General features: G+C 45.8%; 1 protein-coding gene across 2 annotated transcripts; it reads left to right on the top strand.

Annotated features, from left to right (window-relative positions):
• The first annotated feature begins 7,877 nt into the window (after positions 1-7,877).
• On the top strand, positions 7,878-18,393 carry LOC139368317 (cytochrome c1-like). 2 transcript variants are annotated; one of them, XM_071107067.1, is made up of 4 exons: positions 7,878-8,504; positions 13,644-13,976; positions 14,294-14,402; positions 16,896-18,393. In XM_071107067.1, exons 1-4 carry the CDS (start codon positions 8,438-8,440, stop codon positions 16,900-16,902), a joined length of 516 nt encoding a protein of 171 aa, XP_070963168.1. In that variant the 5' UTR covers positions 7,878-8,437; the 3' UTR covers positions 16,903-18,393. The 2 variants fall into 2 exon arrangements, with proteins under 2 accessions (XP_070963168.1, XP_070963169.1); XM_071107068.1 differs by lacking the exon at positions 16,896-18,393 and having other exon boundaries at positions 8,132-8,504; positions 14,294-14,406.
• The last annotated feature ends 1,328 nt before the right edge of the window (positions 18,394-19,721 follow it).

Raw genomic sequence — 19,721 nt, 5'->3', positions numbered from 1 at the left:
TCTAATGAGCTGCATTTGAACTGTGATACTTACAATTTTCAGTGTCTTGTTCTCTCTGTAACCCTTTAGTATACCTACAGTTCCATAATTGAAATCATATCCATTGAACAATGTAAATCAGTATTTAACAGAATATATACAGGGATGATTATTGAACGGGACCCAAAGTGCTCGTGTCTTTTAAAGAACTCAAATGATTTATAAATGCGGTAAAGAGGCCAATGGAACAGATGCCGGATTGCCTCACGTTCAACAAATCTGTTCTAACAAAGTGGATATTCGTCAAATCCGCAATGATGGATTTATTGTAACAGGCCCACAATGTGGTTACTAAAGTCAGATTTAGATATATTTGGATGTTTTTACATACCATTTAGAAGTAGTCACTTTTCAGGTTTAGAAGAAGTAACTGCTAAATGCTAGCTCACGTTTATGAGTGAAATCGGTGGTGTTAGTCGTTTTTAACTACACTGCTCAAAAAAATTAGGGGAACACTTAAACAACACAATGTAACTCCAAGTCAATCACACTTCTGTGAAATCAAACTGTCCACTTAGGAAGCAACACTGATTGACAATAAATTTCGCATACTGTTGTGCAAATGGAATAGACAACGGGTGGAAATTATAGGCATTTAGCAAGACACCCCCAATAAAGGAGTGGTTCTGCAGGTGGGGACCACAGACCACTTCTCAGTTCCTATGCTTCCTGGCTGATGTTTTGGTCACTTTTGAATGCTGGCGGTGCTTTCACTCTAGTGGTAGCATGAGACGGAGTCTACAACCCAGTGGCTCAGGTAGTGCAGCTCATCCAGGATGGCACATCAATGCGAGATGTGGCAAGAAGGTTTGCTGTGTCTGTCAGCGTAGTGTCCAGAACATGGAGGCGCTACCAGGAGACAGGCCAGTACATCAGGAGACGTGGAGGAGGCCGTAGGAGGGCAACAACCCAGCAGCAGGACCGCTACCTCCGCCTTTGTGCAAGGAGGAGCACTGCCAGAGCCCTGCAAAATGACCTCCAGCAGGCCACAAATGTACATGTGTTCTTTCAAACGGTCAGAAACAGACTCCATGAGGATGGTATGAGGGCCCGACGTCCACAGGTGGGGGTTGTGCTTACAGCCCAACACCGTGCAGGACGTTTGGCATTTGCCAGAGAACACCAAGTTTGGCAAATTCACCACTGGCGCCCTGTGCTCTTCACAGATGAAAGCAGGTTCACACAGCACATGTGACAGACGCGACAGTCTGGAGACGCCTTGGAGAACGTTCTGCTGCCTGCAACAGCCTCCAGCATGACCGGTTTGGCGGTGGGTCAGTCATGGTGTGGGGTGGCATTTCTTTTGGGGGCCGCACAGCCCTCCATGTGCTCACCAGAGGTAGCCTGCCATTAGGTACCGAGATGAGATCCTCAGACCCCTTGTGAGACCATATGCTGGTGTGGTTGGCCCTGGGTTCCTCCTAATGCAAGACAATGCTAGACCTCATGTGGCTGGAGTGTGTCAACAGTTCCTGCAAGAGGAAGGCATTGATGCTATGGACTGGCCCGCCCGTTCCCCAGACCTGAATCCAATTGAGCACATCTGGGACATCATGTCTTGCTCCATCCACCAACGTCACAGACTGTCCAGGAGTTGGCGGATGCTTTAGTCCAGGTCTGGGAGGAGATCCCTCAGGAGACCATCCGCCACCTCATCTGGAGCATGCCCAGGCATGGTAGGGAGGTCCTACAGGCACGTGGGGGCCACACACACTACTGAGCCTCATTTTGACTTGTTTTAAGGACATTACATCAAAGTTGGATCAGCCTGTAGTGTGGTTTTCCACTTTAAATTTTGAGTGTGACTCCAAATCCAGACCTCCATGGGTTGATAAATTTGATTTCCATTGATAGTTGAATGTGCTGACAACAAAATCACACAAATGATGTAAATAAAAAAGTATTTAATAAGAATATTTCATTCATTCAGATCTAGGATGTGTTATTTTAGTGTTCCCTTTATTTTTTTGAGCAATGTATAATGCATAATGCACTTGACTGGTGACGATGAATGGACATGTATTGGGCTCGACATCCATACAAGCATTGTACTCTAATTTGTAACTCGACATAGGCTATTGTTTACATGTGTATTTCACACTTAAGTGTAGTATCATTTTGCTGGGGGGTAATGATGAGATTCGGGAATGTTCCCCATATGTTTACATGGCATTTCCATTGACCTCTTTACCGCATCTATGGTCAAGATTTCTGATTCCTGATTTCTGTCACGTGCTGGTTTTTGATGACGAGCAGAAACAAGATATTGTATGTCAGTGTGTTATTGTGCTGACTGTATGTCATTTCAAATCATCAGTGAATGATGACTCATGATTGAAACAAATGGAGGGAGGGGTAGTATTTTGTTCTTTCAAGAGAGAAACATTGTGTGTGTATATATATATATATAAATGTGATCAAATGCATTGGCTTTTTGTGACACTCTTCCTTGTACTGCGTCTTAGTTAAATGTTTATTAAAATGGTATTGATCAATTTCTTACATTTTGTTGTCTTTTTGGGCCAATTTTTTTTCTCTCCCCTTTTTCTCCCCAATTCCGTGGTATCCAGTTGGTAGTTAGTCTTGTCCCATCGCTGAAACTCCCGTATGGACTCGGGAGAGGCGAAGATCGAGAGCTGTGCGTCCTCCTTGACACAACCCAGCCAAGCCGCACTACTCCTTGACACAACGCCTGCTTAATCCAGAAGCCAGCCACACCAATGTGTCGGAGGAAACGCCGTACACCTGGAACCATGTCAGCGCGAACTCCGCCCGGCCCACCACAGGAGTCGCTAGTGCGCGATGGGACCGGAACACCCCTGCCGGCCAAACCCTCCCCTAACCTGGACAACGCTGGGCCAATTGTGCGCCGCCCCATGGGTCTCCCTGTCACGGCTGGCTGCGACAGAGCCTGGAACCAGGATCTCTAGTGGCACAGCTAGCACTGCGATGCAGTGCCTTACACCACCGCGCCACTCGGGAGGCATAGGAATGATTCTTGCTCACAAGAAATTCTCCAATACAGTCCATTCGGAAAGTATTCAGACCCTTTTGACTTTTTCCACATTTTGTTACATTACAGCCTTATTCTACAATTGTATTTAATCAGTCTACACACAATACCCAATAATGAGGTCGGAGGAATTGCCTGTAGAGCGCCGAGACAGGATTGTGTCGAGGCACAGATCTGGGGAAGGGTACCCAAGAACACAGTGGTGTCCATCATTCTTAAATGAAAGAAGTTTGGAACCACCAAGACTCATCCTACAGCTGGCCGCCTGGCCAAACTGAGCAATCGGGGGAGCAGGGCCTTGGTCAGGAAGGTGACCAAGATCCCGATGGTCACTCTGACAGAGCTCCAGAGTTCTTCTGTGGCGATGGGAAAACCTTTCAGAAGGACAACCATCTCTGCAGCACTCCACCAATCAGTCCTTTATGTTAGTGGCCAGACGGAAGCCACTCCTCAGTAAAACGGCACATGACCGCCCGCTTGGAGTTTGCCGAAAGGCACATAACTCTCAGACCATGATAAACAAGATTCTCTGGTCTGATGAAACCAAGATTGAACTCTTTGGCATGAATGTGCAAAGCTGTCATCACGGCAAAGGGTGGCTACTTTGAAGAACCTCAAATATAACATATTTTGATTTAACACTTTTTTTGGTTACTACATGATTCCATATGTGTTATTTCATAGTTTTGATATCTTCCTCATTCTACAATGTAGAATATAATACAAATTTTAAAAAACTCTAATGAGTTGGTGTGTCAATTTTTGACTGGTACAGTATGTCTTAGCACAGACTGGAATATGTTCTGGGACTCATCCAATGGCATTGAGGAGTATATCACATCAGTCACCGGCTTCATCAATAAGTGCATCGATGACGTTGTCCCCACAGTGACCGTACGTACCCCAACCAAAAGCCATAGATTAGAGGAAACATCTGCACTGACCTAAAGGGTAGAGCTGCTGCTTTCAAGGAGCAGGACTCTAACCCAGACGCTTATAAGAAATCGCACTATGCCCTCGGAAAAACTGACAAATCATAAATACAGGACTAAGATTTAATCCTACTACACAAGCTCTGATGCTCGTCGAATGTGGCATGGCTTGCAAACTATTACGGACTACAAAGGAAGCCCAGCTGCGAGCTGCCCAGTGACACAAGCCTACCAGACGAGCAAAACCACTTCAATGCGCGCTTCGAGGCAAGCAACACTGATGCATGCATGAGCGTGCCAGCTGTGCGATCACGTTCTCCGTAGCCAATGTGAGTAAGACCTTTAAACAGGTCAACATTCACAAGGCCGCAGGGCCAGACAGATTACCAGGACATGTACTCTGAGCATGCACTGACCAGCTGACAAATGTCTTCACTGACATTTTCAACCTGTCCCTGACCGCGTCTGTAATACCAATATGTTTCAAGCAGACCACCATAGTCCCAGTGCCCAAGAACACCAAGGTAATCTGCCTAAATGACTACCGAACCATAGCACTCACGTCTGTAGACATGAAGTGCTTTGAATGGCTGGTCTTGGCTCACAACACCATCATCCCAGAAACCCTAGACCAACTCCAATTTGCATACCGTCCCAATCGATCCACAAATGACGCAGTCTCTTGCACTCAACACTACCCTTTCCCACCTGGACAAAAGGAACACCTACGTGAGAATGCTGTTCAACACCCTGGGAGTAAACACCTCCCTCTGCAACTGAATCCTGGACTTCCTGACCACCCCCAGGTGGTAAGGATAGGCAACAACATCTGCCACACAAATCCTTAACACGGGGGCCCCTTAGGGCTGCAGGCTTGGTCCCCTCCTGCACTACCTGTTTACCCATGACTGCGTAGCCAAACATGACTCCAACACCATCATTAAGTTTGCTGACGACACAACGTTGAGAGAGCCTATAGGGAGGCGGTCAGAGAACTTCCTTGGTGTCCACGTCACCAAACTATCATGGTCCAAACACACCAAGACAGTTGTGAAAAGGGCACGGCAACACCTATTCCCCCTCAAGAGACTGAAAAGATGTGGCATGGGTTCTGAGATCTTCAAAAAGTTTGACAGCTGCACCATCAATAGCACCGCCTGGTATGGCAACTGCTCGGCCTCCGACCGCAATGCGCTACAGAGGGTAGTGCGTACGGCCCAGTACATCACTGGTGCCAAGCTTCCTGCCATCCAGGACCTATGCCAGGCAATGTCATAGATAGGCCCTAATAAATTTCCAAAGACTCCAGCCACCCAGTTCTGCAAGCGGTACCGGAGCGCCAAGTCTTGGTCCAAAAGGCTTCTTAACCGCTTCTACCCCCAAAACCATAAGACTACTTAACAGCTATTCAAATGGCTACCCGGACTATTTTTTTACACTGCTGCTACTCGCTATTTATTATCTATGCATAGTCACTGTACCCCTAGCTACATGCACACTACCATTCAAAACTTTTAGGACACCTACTCATTCAAGGGTTTTGCTTTATTTTTGCTATTTTCTACATTGTAGAATATTAGTAAAGACATCAAAACTATGAAATGGCACATATGGAATCATGTAGTAACCAAAAGTGTTACACAAATCAAAATATATTTGAGATTCTTCAAATACCCACCCTTTGCCTTGCTGACAGCTTTGCACACTCTTGGCATTCTCTCAACCAGCTTCCCCTGGAATTATTTTCCCACAATCTTTCTTCACTCTGCGTGCGGTCCGACTAATCCCAAACCATCTCAATTTAGTTGAGGTCGGGTGATTGTGGAGGCCAGGTCATCTGATGCAGAACTCAATTTAATTTTACCTTTTATTTAACTAGGCAAGTCAGTTAAGAACAAATTCTTGTTTTCAATGACGGCCTAGTGGGTTAACTGCCTGTTCAGGGGCAGAACGACAGATTTGTACCTTGTCAGCTCGGGGATTTGAACATGAAACCTTTCGTTTACTAGTCCAACGCTCTAACCACTAGGCTACCCTGCCGCCCCAATCACTCTCCTTCTTGGTAAAATAGCCCTGGAGGTGTGTTGGGTCATTGTCCTGTTGAAAAACAAATGATAGTGGGACTAAGTGCAATCCAGATGGGATGACGTTTCGCTGCAGAATGCTTTGGTAGCCATGCTGGTTAAGTGTGCCTTGAATTCTAAATAAATCAGACCGTGTCACCAGCAAAGCACCCCCACACCATAACACCTCTTCCATGATTTACGGTTGGAAAATACACATGCGGAGTGATTCCGTTCACCCACACCGCATCTCACAAAGACAGAGGTTGGAACCAAAAATCTCACGTTTGGACTACAGATCAAAGGACACACTTCCACTGGTCTAATGTCCATTGCTCGTGTTTCTTGGCCCAAGCAAGTCTCTTCTTATTGGTGTCCTTTAGTAGTGGTTTCTTTGCAGGAATTTGACCACAAAGGCCTGATTCGGTGTCTCTGAACAGTTGATGTTGACATGTCTGTTACTTGAACTCTCAAGCATTTATTTGAGTCTGGTAAGTCTAAAGAACTTATCCTCTGCAGCAGAGGTTAACTCTGGGTCTTCCATTCCTGTGGCGGTCCTCATGAGAGAACATTTCATCATATCGCTTGATGGTTTTTTGTGATTGCACTTGAAGAAACATTTTTACCAAATAGGGCTATCTTCTGTATACCCCCCCCCCCTACCTTGTCACAACAGAACTGATGGCTCAAACCCATTAAGAAGGAAAGAAATTGCACAATTTAACTTTTAAGGCACACCTGTTAATTGAAATGCGTTCCAGGGGACTACCTCATGAAGCTGGTTGAGAGAATGCCAAGAGTGTGCAAAGCTGTCATCAAGGCAAAGGGTGGCTATTTGAAGAATCTCAAATATAAAATATATTTGGATTTCTTTAACACTTTTTTGTTTACTACATGATTCCATGTGTGTTTTTTCATAGTTTTGATGTCTTCCTAATTAATCTACAATGTTGAAAATGGTAAAAAAAAATTAAGAAAAACCCTTGAATGAGTAGGCGTTCTAAAACTTTGACTGGTAGTGTACATGTTACCTCGATTAACCTGTACCCCCGCATATTGGCTCGGTACCTGTACCCCCTGTATATAGCGTCGTTATGTTATTGTTGCGCTTTTATTTAGTACATATTTTCTTAACCAACAATGCAGAAAAATAAGAGTTAAGGGCTTGCAAGTAAGCATTTCACTTTAAGGTCTACTACTACACCTGTTGTATTTGCTGCATGTGACAAATAAAATTGGATTTGATTATTTATTTCCTACATTTTACACACCATGCTGCTTTTTCCTCCAACAGATGTCACTAGTGTGCAAAGCTGGAGCATGTTTGCACTTTTGTCAACTCTTTGGACCACCATGACCGCATGTGTTAGTCACATAGTGTTCCAACAGCATTTACTGTGGAGGCCACTCTGTCAACAATGCCTGTATGTTAACCTAAACCATTTAGTGAAACCACAAGATAAATCTATTAAAACAGTAGTGTAATGCCTGTAGACTTCTCTATAGAACTAATGGGCACTCCTTTTAGTCAAATGTATTTGTATGTATATTGGGGAAAACTCACCATTAGCTGAATCTAAAATCACAATCTGATTAAGTACATGGTCATTTATTTCCTGGTGTAATTTGATCCAATTGGATTGCTTGCATATCATTAAATGGTGAATTCAAACAAACAACATTGTTTAGAATGTTTTTCTCCACTCACTATAAAGGTTTTGTGTTGGTAGAAGGTGTTTGTTTTGAGGGTATATTTGAATGTAACATATTGCTTATGTTTTTGTGGTGTCTACCTTGTGTGTATAAATATATCGGTGTATTTATTTACGTACAGTATTTATGTGTATGCTGCTGGTATTGCAAGGCAGTCAGCAGCCTCACAGTGGACTGGAGAGGGGTGGACTACATGAAGATTGGGGCTCACTCAGGACTGGCCTGTTCAAGTAGGGAGGCAGGACCGGGGCTGAGACCACCTTACACTGCTCAGCCCCCCCGCCCCCCCAACCACCCATCACACCCCCCACCAGCACCCCTCCTCCACTCCCGACACACTCACACTCTCTCTCCCTTGCCCTGTGCCTGTCTCTCTCCATTCTACCAAGCAGCCAGCCAGACCTCTCTTCTTCTGCCCTGTCGACATCCCACGCCTTTCTCCCTCAGCCTCCTCAGCCGTGGCCGTCTGCCCTCGCCGCCTCTGACGGTCCAAGTCTATCTACAACAAGTTCCCTGGGACTTTTTCAGAAACTTTTTCCTCAATTACTTTTTTCTTTTTTTGCTACCTCCCTTGAGACTCCAGTGCGGGTTGTGCTGTGTGTGATAGGGGCTAGTGTTGCTCTTCGCCCTCAGGGTCTCTGTACGCTGTTGACCGGAGGAGAAGACTACTTGTCACCATGATCAAAGTTCAGCTGCTGCTCTTGCTGGGCCTGGTCGGCCCCTTCTGTGCCGTCGCACACGCAAGTAAGTCAACATCCAGGGCTCGAACCCTCCTAGCACACCGTGTCCTCTCTGTCCGGTCACTCTGCTCGGCTCTCACACTTACTCACACACACCACACCTCTCTTCTCATACTCACACACCCTTTGTCTGTTTGGCTTGTATCCGGGAGCGTCCTGAATTTGAATCTCGGGGCTGCTCTTAGCTCCTTGTCCTTAGTTCAAAAGTTCCACTCTCAAGGAAGAGCTTTGTTTGATGTTGGTTTTATTTTATTCTTCACAGTAGTCTGTCATTTAACATTTGGGAGGGAAGGAGAGGAGGGGGCAGAGACTGAGTGCTGCAGGGCAGGGCCGGTTTGCGTGTGGGTATTAATAGAGGGTGGCTCTATATTTTAAGACTGTCATATGGATGGGACCGGGAGAGCGAACACGTGAGGGCTTAACAGTGAGGGCTGCTGCTGCTGCCCCACCCCTACCACATGTTGTTAGACTGCCAGGACCCACCGCCCCCTCCACATTTACCCATCTTTGGCAGGGTATCAAGCTTTACAGGCCCCCTTCACCCCTTATTCCGGCCGCCCCCTGATACTATTCCCCCTACTCCCGGTTGGTAAGTCTAGGGGCGGAGGAAGTTGGTGGGATTTATTTTTAAACGGCAACCTTTACCGACCAGACGTGCCTCTTTCCAACGAAGGCCTGTTTGCAAGAGTGTTAACTCCTCAAGCTTCTCCTCTCTGCTCCATACCCTGACAAAAATAAACAAATATAACAACTTGCACACGCTCCGAACAAAGCCTGTTGATTCTTGACTCCCCTACATTCCTCGCCGACGCCCCTCCCAGCTCATAATGAGCTTTGTCTGAGCCACTCGCCTTTAAAAAAAACTCCATCCAGCACATCTGGCTGCAGACACGGGTCAATGCTCACTGTTCGTGCCGGCTTGTAAAGTGACTCAAGTGTGTGCTCATTCGCCAACTATGAGGCGTACAATGTAAAATCCACTAAGGAAAAGCATTGCTTACATCGATAAAAAAAAAAAATGCCATCCAAAATGTAGTTGAAAGGTGTAAGCCTACTTCTGTAAAGCAAAATCTGTGCGTTGAGAAAACAAACATATTTTTGAGTCAGCCGAGGCGGAGGCCATTTTAGCTCACGAACGAGATAGCCCCAGACGTAGTTGTAGGGTTGGTGTGGCAGGCACAGACGGAGAGGGTAATTCAGCCCTGCCATCAGATCAAGGGGGCACTCCCACAACATGGCCGAACCAAGGGTTTGTGTGTCTTCACTGTCAGCATGAACGTCTCTAGCACCTACGACACCGTGCCAGACACGGAGCGAAGAAGAAAAAGCCCACAGGTCTGCATAGAAACGTATACACCAGTGAACTGAGAATAATTTTATATATTACTAATGTTCCATGATATTTATTGTGGCTCCCTTTTTAAGTCATCTCAATTCATTTTTGCTGTAATGAATAATTGAGTTTCACGGGATGTATTTTTCGCTATACACTCAGTGGCCAGTTTTAGGTTCACTCATTTAGTACCGGGGTCGAACCCCACTTTGCCTCCAGAATAGCCTGAATTCTTAGTGGCGTGGGTTCTACAAGGTGTGGCATTCAAATGTTGCTCGAGACCTAACGTGTGCCAGGAAAACATTCCCCAAAGCATTACACCACTGCCACCAACCTGTACCGCTGACACCAAGCAGGATAGGGCCATGGACTCATGCTGCTTACGCCAAATCCTGACTCTGCCATCAGCATGACGCAACAGGAACCAGGATTTGTCGGACCATGCAATGTTTTTCCACAACTCAATTGTCCAGTGCACCGTTGATCGCACCATGCTCAAAGTCGCTTAGGTCACTTGTTTTGCCCATTGTAACGTTCAATCAAACTGTAACTGAATGTCTGCCTGCTTAATAAGCCACGGCCACGTGACTCACTGTCTGTAGGAGCGAACATTAGTGAATGTGCTGGCGTATCTAATAAATTGGCCTAATTGGAGTATTTCTGTGATGAATTGATATTTCACAGGTCTGTTATTGATGATTTATTGTTTGCCCAATATATTGTTAAAGTACATTTTCATATAGGCCCATCGCGTCGAAGAAGTCTTGCGCCATCGGTTGCCTCAGTGATGTTGTCCAGAAGATAAATGTTTATTGGCCTGTATCTCCACTCATGGGAAAATAAACGCGGCCTGTATGTGGACACTATTGTGTCTAAGATAAGAGCCAGTTAGCCAGAGTGGAATATTCTATGGGACCTCTCCCACTCAACTCAAAGTGCCAGGCAGCGAGGTGCCGCGCTACACGTTTATGCGTGACTCCTACAGCTAGCGTGGGAGGCTAGCTGTGCTGCATACTGTGATGAGATGGGCAGATACCTCCCTCCCCAACTAAGGAACAACATTCTTGGGCTCCGGGGCCACAGCAGACACACACTCCCTCACAAGTCTGAGATGGGCCCTTCCTGTCTACAGACAGCTTAGCACAGATTTACACACACACTCTCATATGCACACACAGGGGAGCCTCAGTGGCAGCTGATTGTGATGGTGATGGATGTGTCCTGCTCCCTCCTTCGCTCTCACACTATCTTTCTCTCTCACCCTCTCTTCTCTCTCACGATGCCATTACTGTCCGACAGGCAGGATCTCCACCCCATACGGGCCCCACCGCTTCTCCTGGCCCTTTGCTGTATTCTCACTTTTCACTCTCGCCCCTTTGCCTGCCTGCCTTGTATGCCCTCCTTCTCTCCAAAGAGCTTGTTTAAAAGAAATTTGAATGCAGGGCGATTGAGAGACTTTTAATGCCCAGCAGTGGTTAAGGGAGCTGATGACACACTCAAACTCAAGCATGCACGCACTCACGCATGCACACATCTGCTCTGAGGTCAGGCTATCATGGGGCATTAAATCAGAGACAGACTGGGACTAGGCCCCTGTTCACAAAATAGCTAGAGAGCGAATAAACTGAGTGGGCTGCCGCTGAGCTCTCCCCTCTAAATAAAAAACATACTCTTCCCTTTGGGCTTCCCTCCACCCTTTTACACCACTCTCCTCTTGCAGAGCTACAGCATTCCCTAAACCTTTATCAGGACAACTTAATCCACGGGGTAGAGAGAAGATAGGGGGAGAGTGGTAGGGATGGAGAGAAGTATGGTGGGAGAGAGATGTCGTGTTCTCTTACTCACTAGCGCATCTGTATTAGCCAACACAGTGGAAAGGAAATAGTACTTAGAGCTAATTGTGAGCACAGCAGACATAATGAAGCAATTGTTAGCGGTCTGGGGGGGACATGAATACATATAGCGCAAGGCACTTTGTTTGTTTGGAATGTCTGATGATAAACGTTGTTTCAAATGCTTCATGATCCGTAGTAGGAGAACAACTGTTTTGTTATATTTAAACCTGCTTGTTTCTAATGAATGCTAGAGCAAATAGGGAACTAAGAATAATGAGAGAGATCTCTATTCAATGTTATTTAACTCGTAAAGCATTCTCTATTACGAATGGTCTCGAACAATCAGGGAAAAGGACGAAGAAATGATGCCAGGTTCTAAGTTTAGACCGATCACTCAGCTTCTTATTTCTGGAGTTGGGAGAAGTTTTGAACTGCACATTCGAAAAGGGCAAAAAGTACTTTCAGGAAAAAGGAGGGATTGCAAAAGAACATGTTGCCAGTTTGCAAGTTAACCATAATTTCAGTCCTTCACTGAAATTGACTTCTGCTTCTTAATTTCGAAGCTGCGCTGTCCAAGCAAAGCTTTCAGTTGTGGTGTGGAGGGGAATATTTCCAACAGGCACAGATAGGACGGGTTGTAGAGCACAACATTAAGGTCACACTCAGCTTGTACTTTGCGGTCCAACCCTTTGATCAAAGAGGCTATTCTTATTACAAGAAGGTTTCATTCAATTATAGGATAGATGATGGTTGATTTCACTTCAAGCATTGACAACAGCATACCACCCTGCATCCCACTGCTGGCTTGCCCCTGAAGCTAAGCAGGGTTGGTCCCTGGATGGGACACCAGATGCTGCTGGAAGTGGTGTTGAGGGCCAGTAGGAGGCACTCTTTCCCCTGGTCTAAAAAAATATCTGATGCCCTAGGGCAGTAATTGGGGACATTGCCATGTTTAGGGTGCCATCTTTCGGATGGGACATTAAAAGGGTGTCCTGATTCTCTGGTCACTAAAGATCCCATGGCACTTATCGTAGAGGTGTTAACCCCGGTGTACTGGCTAAATTCCCAATCTGGCCCTCATACCATCATGGACACCTAATCATCCCCAGCTTCCAATTGGCTCATTCATCCCCTCTCCCCTGTAACTATCCCCAGGTCGTTGCTGTAAATGAGAATGTGTTCTCAGTCAACTTAACTGGTAAAATAAGCGTATTTTTAAACAGTCCACTGAACTCAGAGCTTCCTTTACAACTCTTATTGCCATCCAAAAATGGCCTGATGAGAGGATGTTTTGAAGTTGAGATCCATGTTGGTCTTTGGTCTCTCGTAATATCACGAACAACCAATTTCAACACATCCAAGTAATTTGGATACCGTTATGTTATACACCCAGTTGTTGTTTTACCCTGAATTGTCCATTGCCTCCCCCTCTTTCCTCTCTTAGTGACTATGTTTTAATGGTATGGCCTCATATGCTGACTTCCTGCCATTCCCATCCAGGGGCTGTTATGGCGGAGACTCCATGAACAGGAAATGAGGCAGCGGATGAGGCATGCGAGTGCACAAACACGGCCCAAGACAGGATGGAAAGGGGCAAGGTGGATGGGACTGGGGAGGAGGAGGGAGGACCAACATTTGTTTAGTCATGGGTTGTGGCAGCCATGTTCTTACTGCTACTGATGTGTCAAGCTATGGGCTGGGAGAGAAATAAAAAATGTCAAGGAAGAGCTAATATTTGTCGTTTTTCTTTAGAGTTTTCCCACAATGCCCTTGCAATGAGGGACTAACTGTTCCCTCTTTCCAGCGAATACATTTCAAAACGATTGTGAAATGACAGTGAATTTTTATGGTCATACTCAAAGTAATTCACCTCAGTTGTCATGTATCCAATCACAAGTGGTAGCCCTTCGCTTCAGCGTGTGTGAATATTGTTAATTTGCCTCTAGCAGTCTCTGACCTCTTTGCTGCCCCTCAGGCACACTGGTGACCCCATTAGAAAGGGTGTCGGATACCCCTGCTGCCACCGATATCCTCGAAGGCGCCACCGATGCCCCCACGGCTGAACCCAATGCTGCGGACGATGAGGTCGTAACGAAAGCCCCTGCCACCGATAAACCCGTCACTACTCAGGTCGATGAGGCTGCCCCGAATGTGACAGAGGCCGCTCCCACGGAGACCGAGGCCACTGAGGCTGCCGGGCAGGAGGCGGCCACAATGGAGGCCCCTGCTGTTGCCACCATGGCCCCGGCGAATCCCGAAGCCACGGCAGCTGCAGAGGCTGATGAGGAGGAGTTGGTGGTGGAGGAGGGTAAGGATAGGAGATGTCAGCTGCAGATGTAGAGATCATGAAGCTGAGAAACCCTGTCAATGCTACAGTCTGTAGGTGCTCCCATTAGGCGGGAATCAAAGAGGGCAAGGATATGTGTAGAGCTCAAGACAAGATGAAATTGCTCTGCCCCCCAGTCTCTAAATTTCTATCCTTGCCTTTCAGTCAATTGTCTCTCTCCCTATTTCCAAAATTGTTTCCCCTTCTCTCAGTTTCCTTCCTGTTTCACCAAACGGGTTGTTGATTCCCTATCAAGGTCAGTCTGCTTGGGTAACTTGGTCTTTGTGTTCCTTCCACAGAGGGCACTGGCTCTGGACAAGTGGTGGGTATTGTGATTGGCGCATTGGTGGCAGTGATCATTGTCATCGCCGTGGTGATCGCCTTGGTGAGGAGAATGGGCAAATACTCGTAAGTTCCTCCAAGGGATACACCCATTGAACTAGAATTGGTCAATTTATTTCTATGAATATATACACACACACACTCATGTGCACATGTACACACTCTGCATGTCCTGTTTGCCTTGTGATCTTAGAGGACTAAGCATGCTGTAGAAGCATGAAGCTACTACTGTATAAAACTATACTCTCATTTTCACAACTTATACATGTACTTTAAAGGGCTAGTTTGGGATTTTGGCAATTAAGCCCATTATCTACTTTCCCAGAGTCAGATGAATAATTTTTGAACCATTTTTTTCCCTCTGCATCCAGTATGAGGGAAGTTAGAGGTAGTTTAGCAAGCCAATGCTAACTAGCTATGTGCAAACCCTGAAAGTCTACGGGATCCGTTAGCATCCGTTATACTGGACGCAGAGACATAACATTTGCTATCACAGGAGGTTGGTGGCACCTTAATTGGGGAGGATGGGCTCGTAGTAATGGCTGGAGTGGAATGGTATCAAATGGCTTCCGTGTGTTTGATGCCATTCCAGTTGTGCCATTCCAGCCATTATTATTAGCCGTCCTGCCCTCAGCAGCCTACACTGTTTGCCATCCACGTGTTCATTTGACTCTGGGGAAGTAGCTAAAGGGCCAAAATTGCCAAAATACTATGGTGAAGTGGGTGCAATGGGCGTTACGAAGCACATGGTTTAATAGATAAGACAACCTGCATCACTAATAATTGGTCCTCTGAACATAACACATTTGAATCATAGATTCAAATAGAAGTGTCTGTATTCCGGGGCTGTACTGCAGCGCCAGCTGTGCCATCAGAGTCCCTGGGTTCACGCCCAGGCTCTGTCGTAACCGGCCGCGACCGGGAGGTCCGTGGGGCGACGCACAATTGGCCTAGTGTCGCCTGGGTTAGGGAGGGCTTGGTCGGTAGGGGTGTCCTTGTCTCATCGCGCACCAGCGACTCCTGTGGTGGGCTGGGCGCAGTGTACGCTAACCAAGGTGGCCAGGTGCACGGTGTTTCCTCCGGCGCATTGGTGCGGCTGGCTTCCGGGTTGGATGTGCGCTGTGTTAAGAAGCAGTGCGGCTTGGTTGGGTTGTGTATCGGAGGACGCATGACTTTCAACCTTCGTCTCTCCCGAGCCCGTACGGGAGTTGTAGCGATGAGACAAGATAGTAGCTACTACAACAATTGGATACCACGAAATTGGGGAGAAAAAAAAAGTGTCTGTATTCCTTTAAAAAATATGTTTTTGCCTCCCGAGTGGCGCAGTGGTCTAAGGCACTGCAGTGTTAGCTGTGCCACTAGAGATTCTGAGTTCCGAGTCCAGGCTGTCGCAGCCGGCTGGTAATTTTAAAATGTATCTATAGATGTTTTAAATGGGAACAAGAAGTGTCTTCCAATATTGGACACGACAGCTGCTGTACTCCTTACCACACCGCACACCTTTTCCTCTGAACATATTGTTATGTTTGGGGATGTGCTTGCCTGCTAACAGGGAGAGAAAAAAATATGCCATAGGGCTGCTGCTAAGAAAAAGGCTGCCACAAAAGAGAGCATCTTGGTTTCTGTCATTTTCTCTTTGATTGTTTTCCCAGTTAATCATCTTAACCCTGTGACTCTCTGTGGTCCAAAGTCACAGACACAAAACAAATGATGCGTCTCATATTGAACCCTATTCCTTTTTTAGGGCCCTGGTCAAAAGTAGTGCTCCATAAAGGAGAATGCCATTTAGGATGCACCCTTTGTCTGTCCATCGCCGATCGACAGGCTGTTGGTTGCTACTGCTCTCTGAGACATCCACTCATGGGCCAATGAGCCATCAGGCATTGTTCATTCAGTGAAACAAGTGGCTTTATTTGCACTTCAATTTCAGTCAAAGGGCTCATGTATGGACTTAGTGGGTCCATTGACAAATGGTTTCCCAGCTGTTTGGCTTTACATCAGTTCTGATTGATTAGGCTGGCTGTCTCAATGGCATAATGGTTTGAAGTGGAGTAGCAACTCAAGGCTGTCATCTTGAATGAATTAGGTTTCAGGATAACACACAGATTTGTTGTTGGTCCGTTTTGAATCACTTTTGTTTTTTATTGTACCAACTTGACCTAAACTGTGTGAACTGAGTACAATGTATTAAATAAATACCATTATGTTAAGTATGTTTCTCCTTTAAACCATTCAAAACTAACAATATCCTTATACTTCCCGAATGGCTGTAGTGCCCATAACTAAGATAGCATGCAGTATATGAGTGACTGGAATTAATTCAGTTACAATCACCCATGTTTTTATTTCCTCATTTTGGGGTCATCCCCCCCTCTACGAATTATCACATTTCATGAAACATTTACTAAAAGTAATGTTCTCCATGTGCTAAACCAAGCAGCTTTTTAGATCTCATTTATCCAAACCATTTTTTCAATCATCTGAAATGTATGAGCCGTGAGCAGATTTTGTTGTGTGTTGGCCTGTGTGTTTTACTCTCTCATTCTCTTCATCCCTCAGCCCCTGAGGAGAAAGGCTGCAAGACAGGAAGTCCCAAAAAAGTTCTGGCAATTCTGAACTGCTGAACTACGTAATTTCCTGTCATTAAACAAGCATGCTACCAGCACGAACCTAACCAAGATCTTGTACTGTTGCCAAAAGGAGGGGGAGGTGTGGGGGGGAGAAGAATGTTTCTCCCCCAACCCCCAGACAGAGCCATTGATACCAATGGTCCTGCCCAATCACACAGCAACCCTCCACGCTAATATCCAAACAGGGGGGTGACCCACCCCCCCACTGACATCCACAGTGACCCACAGGATGTCAGTGAATTTCAGGATTTTTCATATGTGTTTGTAAAAAGAAAGGAAGTAAGGGATTATTTAACTTGTGGTAGAAAACGCTCTCTCTTATGCAGTGGTGTGTACATTCATTCCAATTTGCATTTGAGTTGAAGACGACCTAGAAACACGACACAAAAGAAACAGAAAATTAAAATAAAAAGTTGACTACAGAGGGGGGAAAAGGCGGAAGAGAATGTGGTGAATTTAATAGGGTGTATATACCATGCAAAGGGACTACAGTTATTTCTTGATCATATGTTGCAGTTGCTCACTATAGCATTCAGTTAATGGGACATTGGAAAGCAGCCAAAAACATCCACATAGTATTTTCTCACCAACACCTAGCCAATGAGTCCCTACCTACCAAAATGTTCAACAACTATATGAAGCACTGTATGCAGAAGTTGTTTCGACATTGTGCTCATGTTCTGAGGGTTAGCAAGGGGCTAATGAAAAGACGCCTCATTTGCAAGTGTAACGTGACATTCTGCCAGCTTTAACACTGACATAAAAACCTAATACACATCTGTGAAATTTTGCAGAAGGGTTTGTGCCACTGTCTCTGGTATTCCCTGGATAGTTTGGAGATTTTACTTTTAAAGTGCATTAATGTGAATGGACTGTACTTTAACTGTCACCCATTCCAATAGGACAGCTTTGACGACTTCAGGTTTTCACAAAACCATGTGTTCCGTATACAGGTAGAAGTCATCAGCCCCCATTCTGCTAGCATTGTCCTTTACAATGTATTCTCTGTACTTCTGCTTACTTTAGTTTGGATAGAGTATACCAAGCAAGCACACACAATCTTTAAATACAGGTTCCCCCCTGAATGCATGCAAAGGATGTTTTGACTTTCATGGTTGCACCCAGTTTTAGGCACATTTTCTTCATAATCGTTAGTGGACATTGAATCATTTTTACACCCATTAGTCTCAGCTTAGCTCCGCTTGCTTTAAGAACTCTGTTAATAAGTGCACTGAATGAGTGATGACAATTGTTTAATGGATCCGCTTTAGACACTGCAATCGTTTGCAACGATGTTTGTTTTCTGCTTTTGCTCCATATTATCAAATCTAGGTCTTTCATTTTATTGTCAGATTTGTCCTTTTATTTAATTGCAGTGTTTTTGTTCATACTGTTTCAATAAACAAGTGAAAACACTCCAAAATATACACTGGCTTGAGACATGTTTTTATTTGTGTGTGTTGGTAGAATTCAGATGTTGTATTGTCTTTGTTGCTCATCAAATCATGTTTTCATGACACTGTCTAAAGTCAGATTCCCTAAGTAATTTTCCCAAAAATCTCAAGCCAACCAAGAGGTGCTGACACAGGAAGTAATTCATTATCTCATGACACTGCTTTTTACACAACTTTCCCCACAATCTTTAGTGTAAAATTAGCACACACCACTACCCAGCATGCACTGGGGTAGAAGTCAGTGGCGAAAGCTGATTGCTCCAGTCAGGTAATACACAATTTCAACACCCCTCCACTGAAACAAGACAAACTACGGACAAATGCGGTCTGGTGAGTCCGTTAGCTCTCTCAGGCTGGGGTGTTTCTCTGACAGTTACGTGTGTTTTTTTTATGTTGTGGAGTTTTTCGTAAGGCACTGTTAACCTGGGGCAGCTCTCCAACAGTGAGCTGTGAGGCACACAGAGCTGACCTGTGTCTTGCTCTCTCCTCCATGTGGTTTTAGGCAGCGTCCCAAAATCCACTGCCCTAGACGCCCCCAATCTGCCAGCTTCATCCCCCTTTAGCTCTGCTCTCTCCCTCCACACAGGGAACAATGGAGTCTTTTGAGTGGGAGAAGATGTAGAGGCTATGGGCCGTTGTGACGCTCACCCAGCTCTGGTCTCCTGTCATTACACAGCCTGCATGGACTCCCCTCCCACCCCACAGGAGGTGCTAGGGCAAACTCTGTACATTGACCCAGGGTGGAGTCACTTCCTCCATGCACATGCAGATGTACACAACACAACTGTATACATTATTATTTACAGGTACATACTGTACATATGAATGCACGCATGCAAGACTACAAGCATCACCTCCACACTGATGCAGAAGCCCGGATAGGCACACAGCCACACTCAGGCTGCCCAACTCTCACAAATTGGTATTTTGACCAATCAGATCAGCTCTGAAAAAGATCTGATGTGATTGGTTAAAAAAAATGAATTAGGCTGCCTGTGTAAACACAGCTTCAGTCTTGTCTGTCTGCACACACATTCACAGACTGCAGCTACCCACACACACAAACAACTCCCTGCCTCACTTGTACAATACCTCCCTCATAAGCTCCCACTTGTGCAGTGTGCAGGCGTAAACATAAACTTGGTATGTGTGAAATAAATCCTTGTGCCGGTGTCCTCCTGCCTGGGTTTTTATGGCTGCTTCCCCCAGCCTCCCTGCGCACACGTACACACCCCTGTCCTGCTCAAGAGGTGACGGGCTGTTTCATAGGCCTGTCGACTCAGGAAGGCCGAGCAGAGGGA

The sequence above is a fragment of the Oncorhynchus clarkii genome, chromosome 16 (assembly GCF_045791955.1).
Source record: "Oncorhynchus clarkii lewisi isolate Uvic-CL-2024 chromosome 16, UVic_Ocla_1.0, whole genome shotgun sequence".
NCBI lineage: Eukaryota > Metazoa > Chordata > Actinopteri > Salmoniformes > Salmonidae > Oncorhynchus > Oncorhynchus clarkii.
This window is presented reverse-complemented; position numbering and strand designations above follow the sequence as displayed.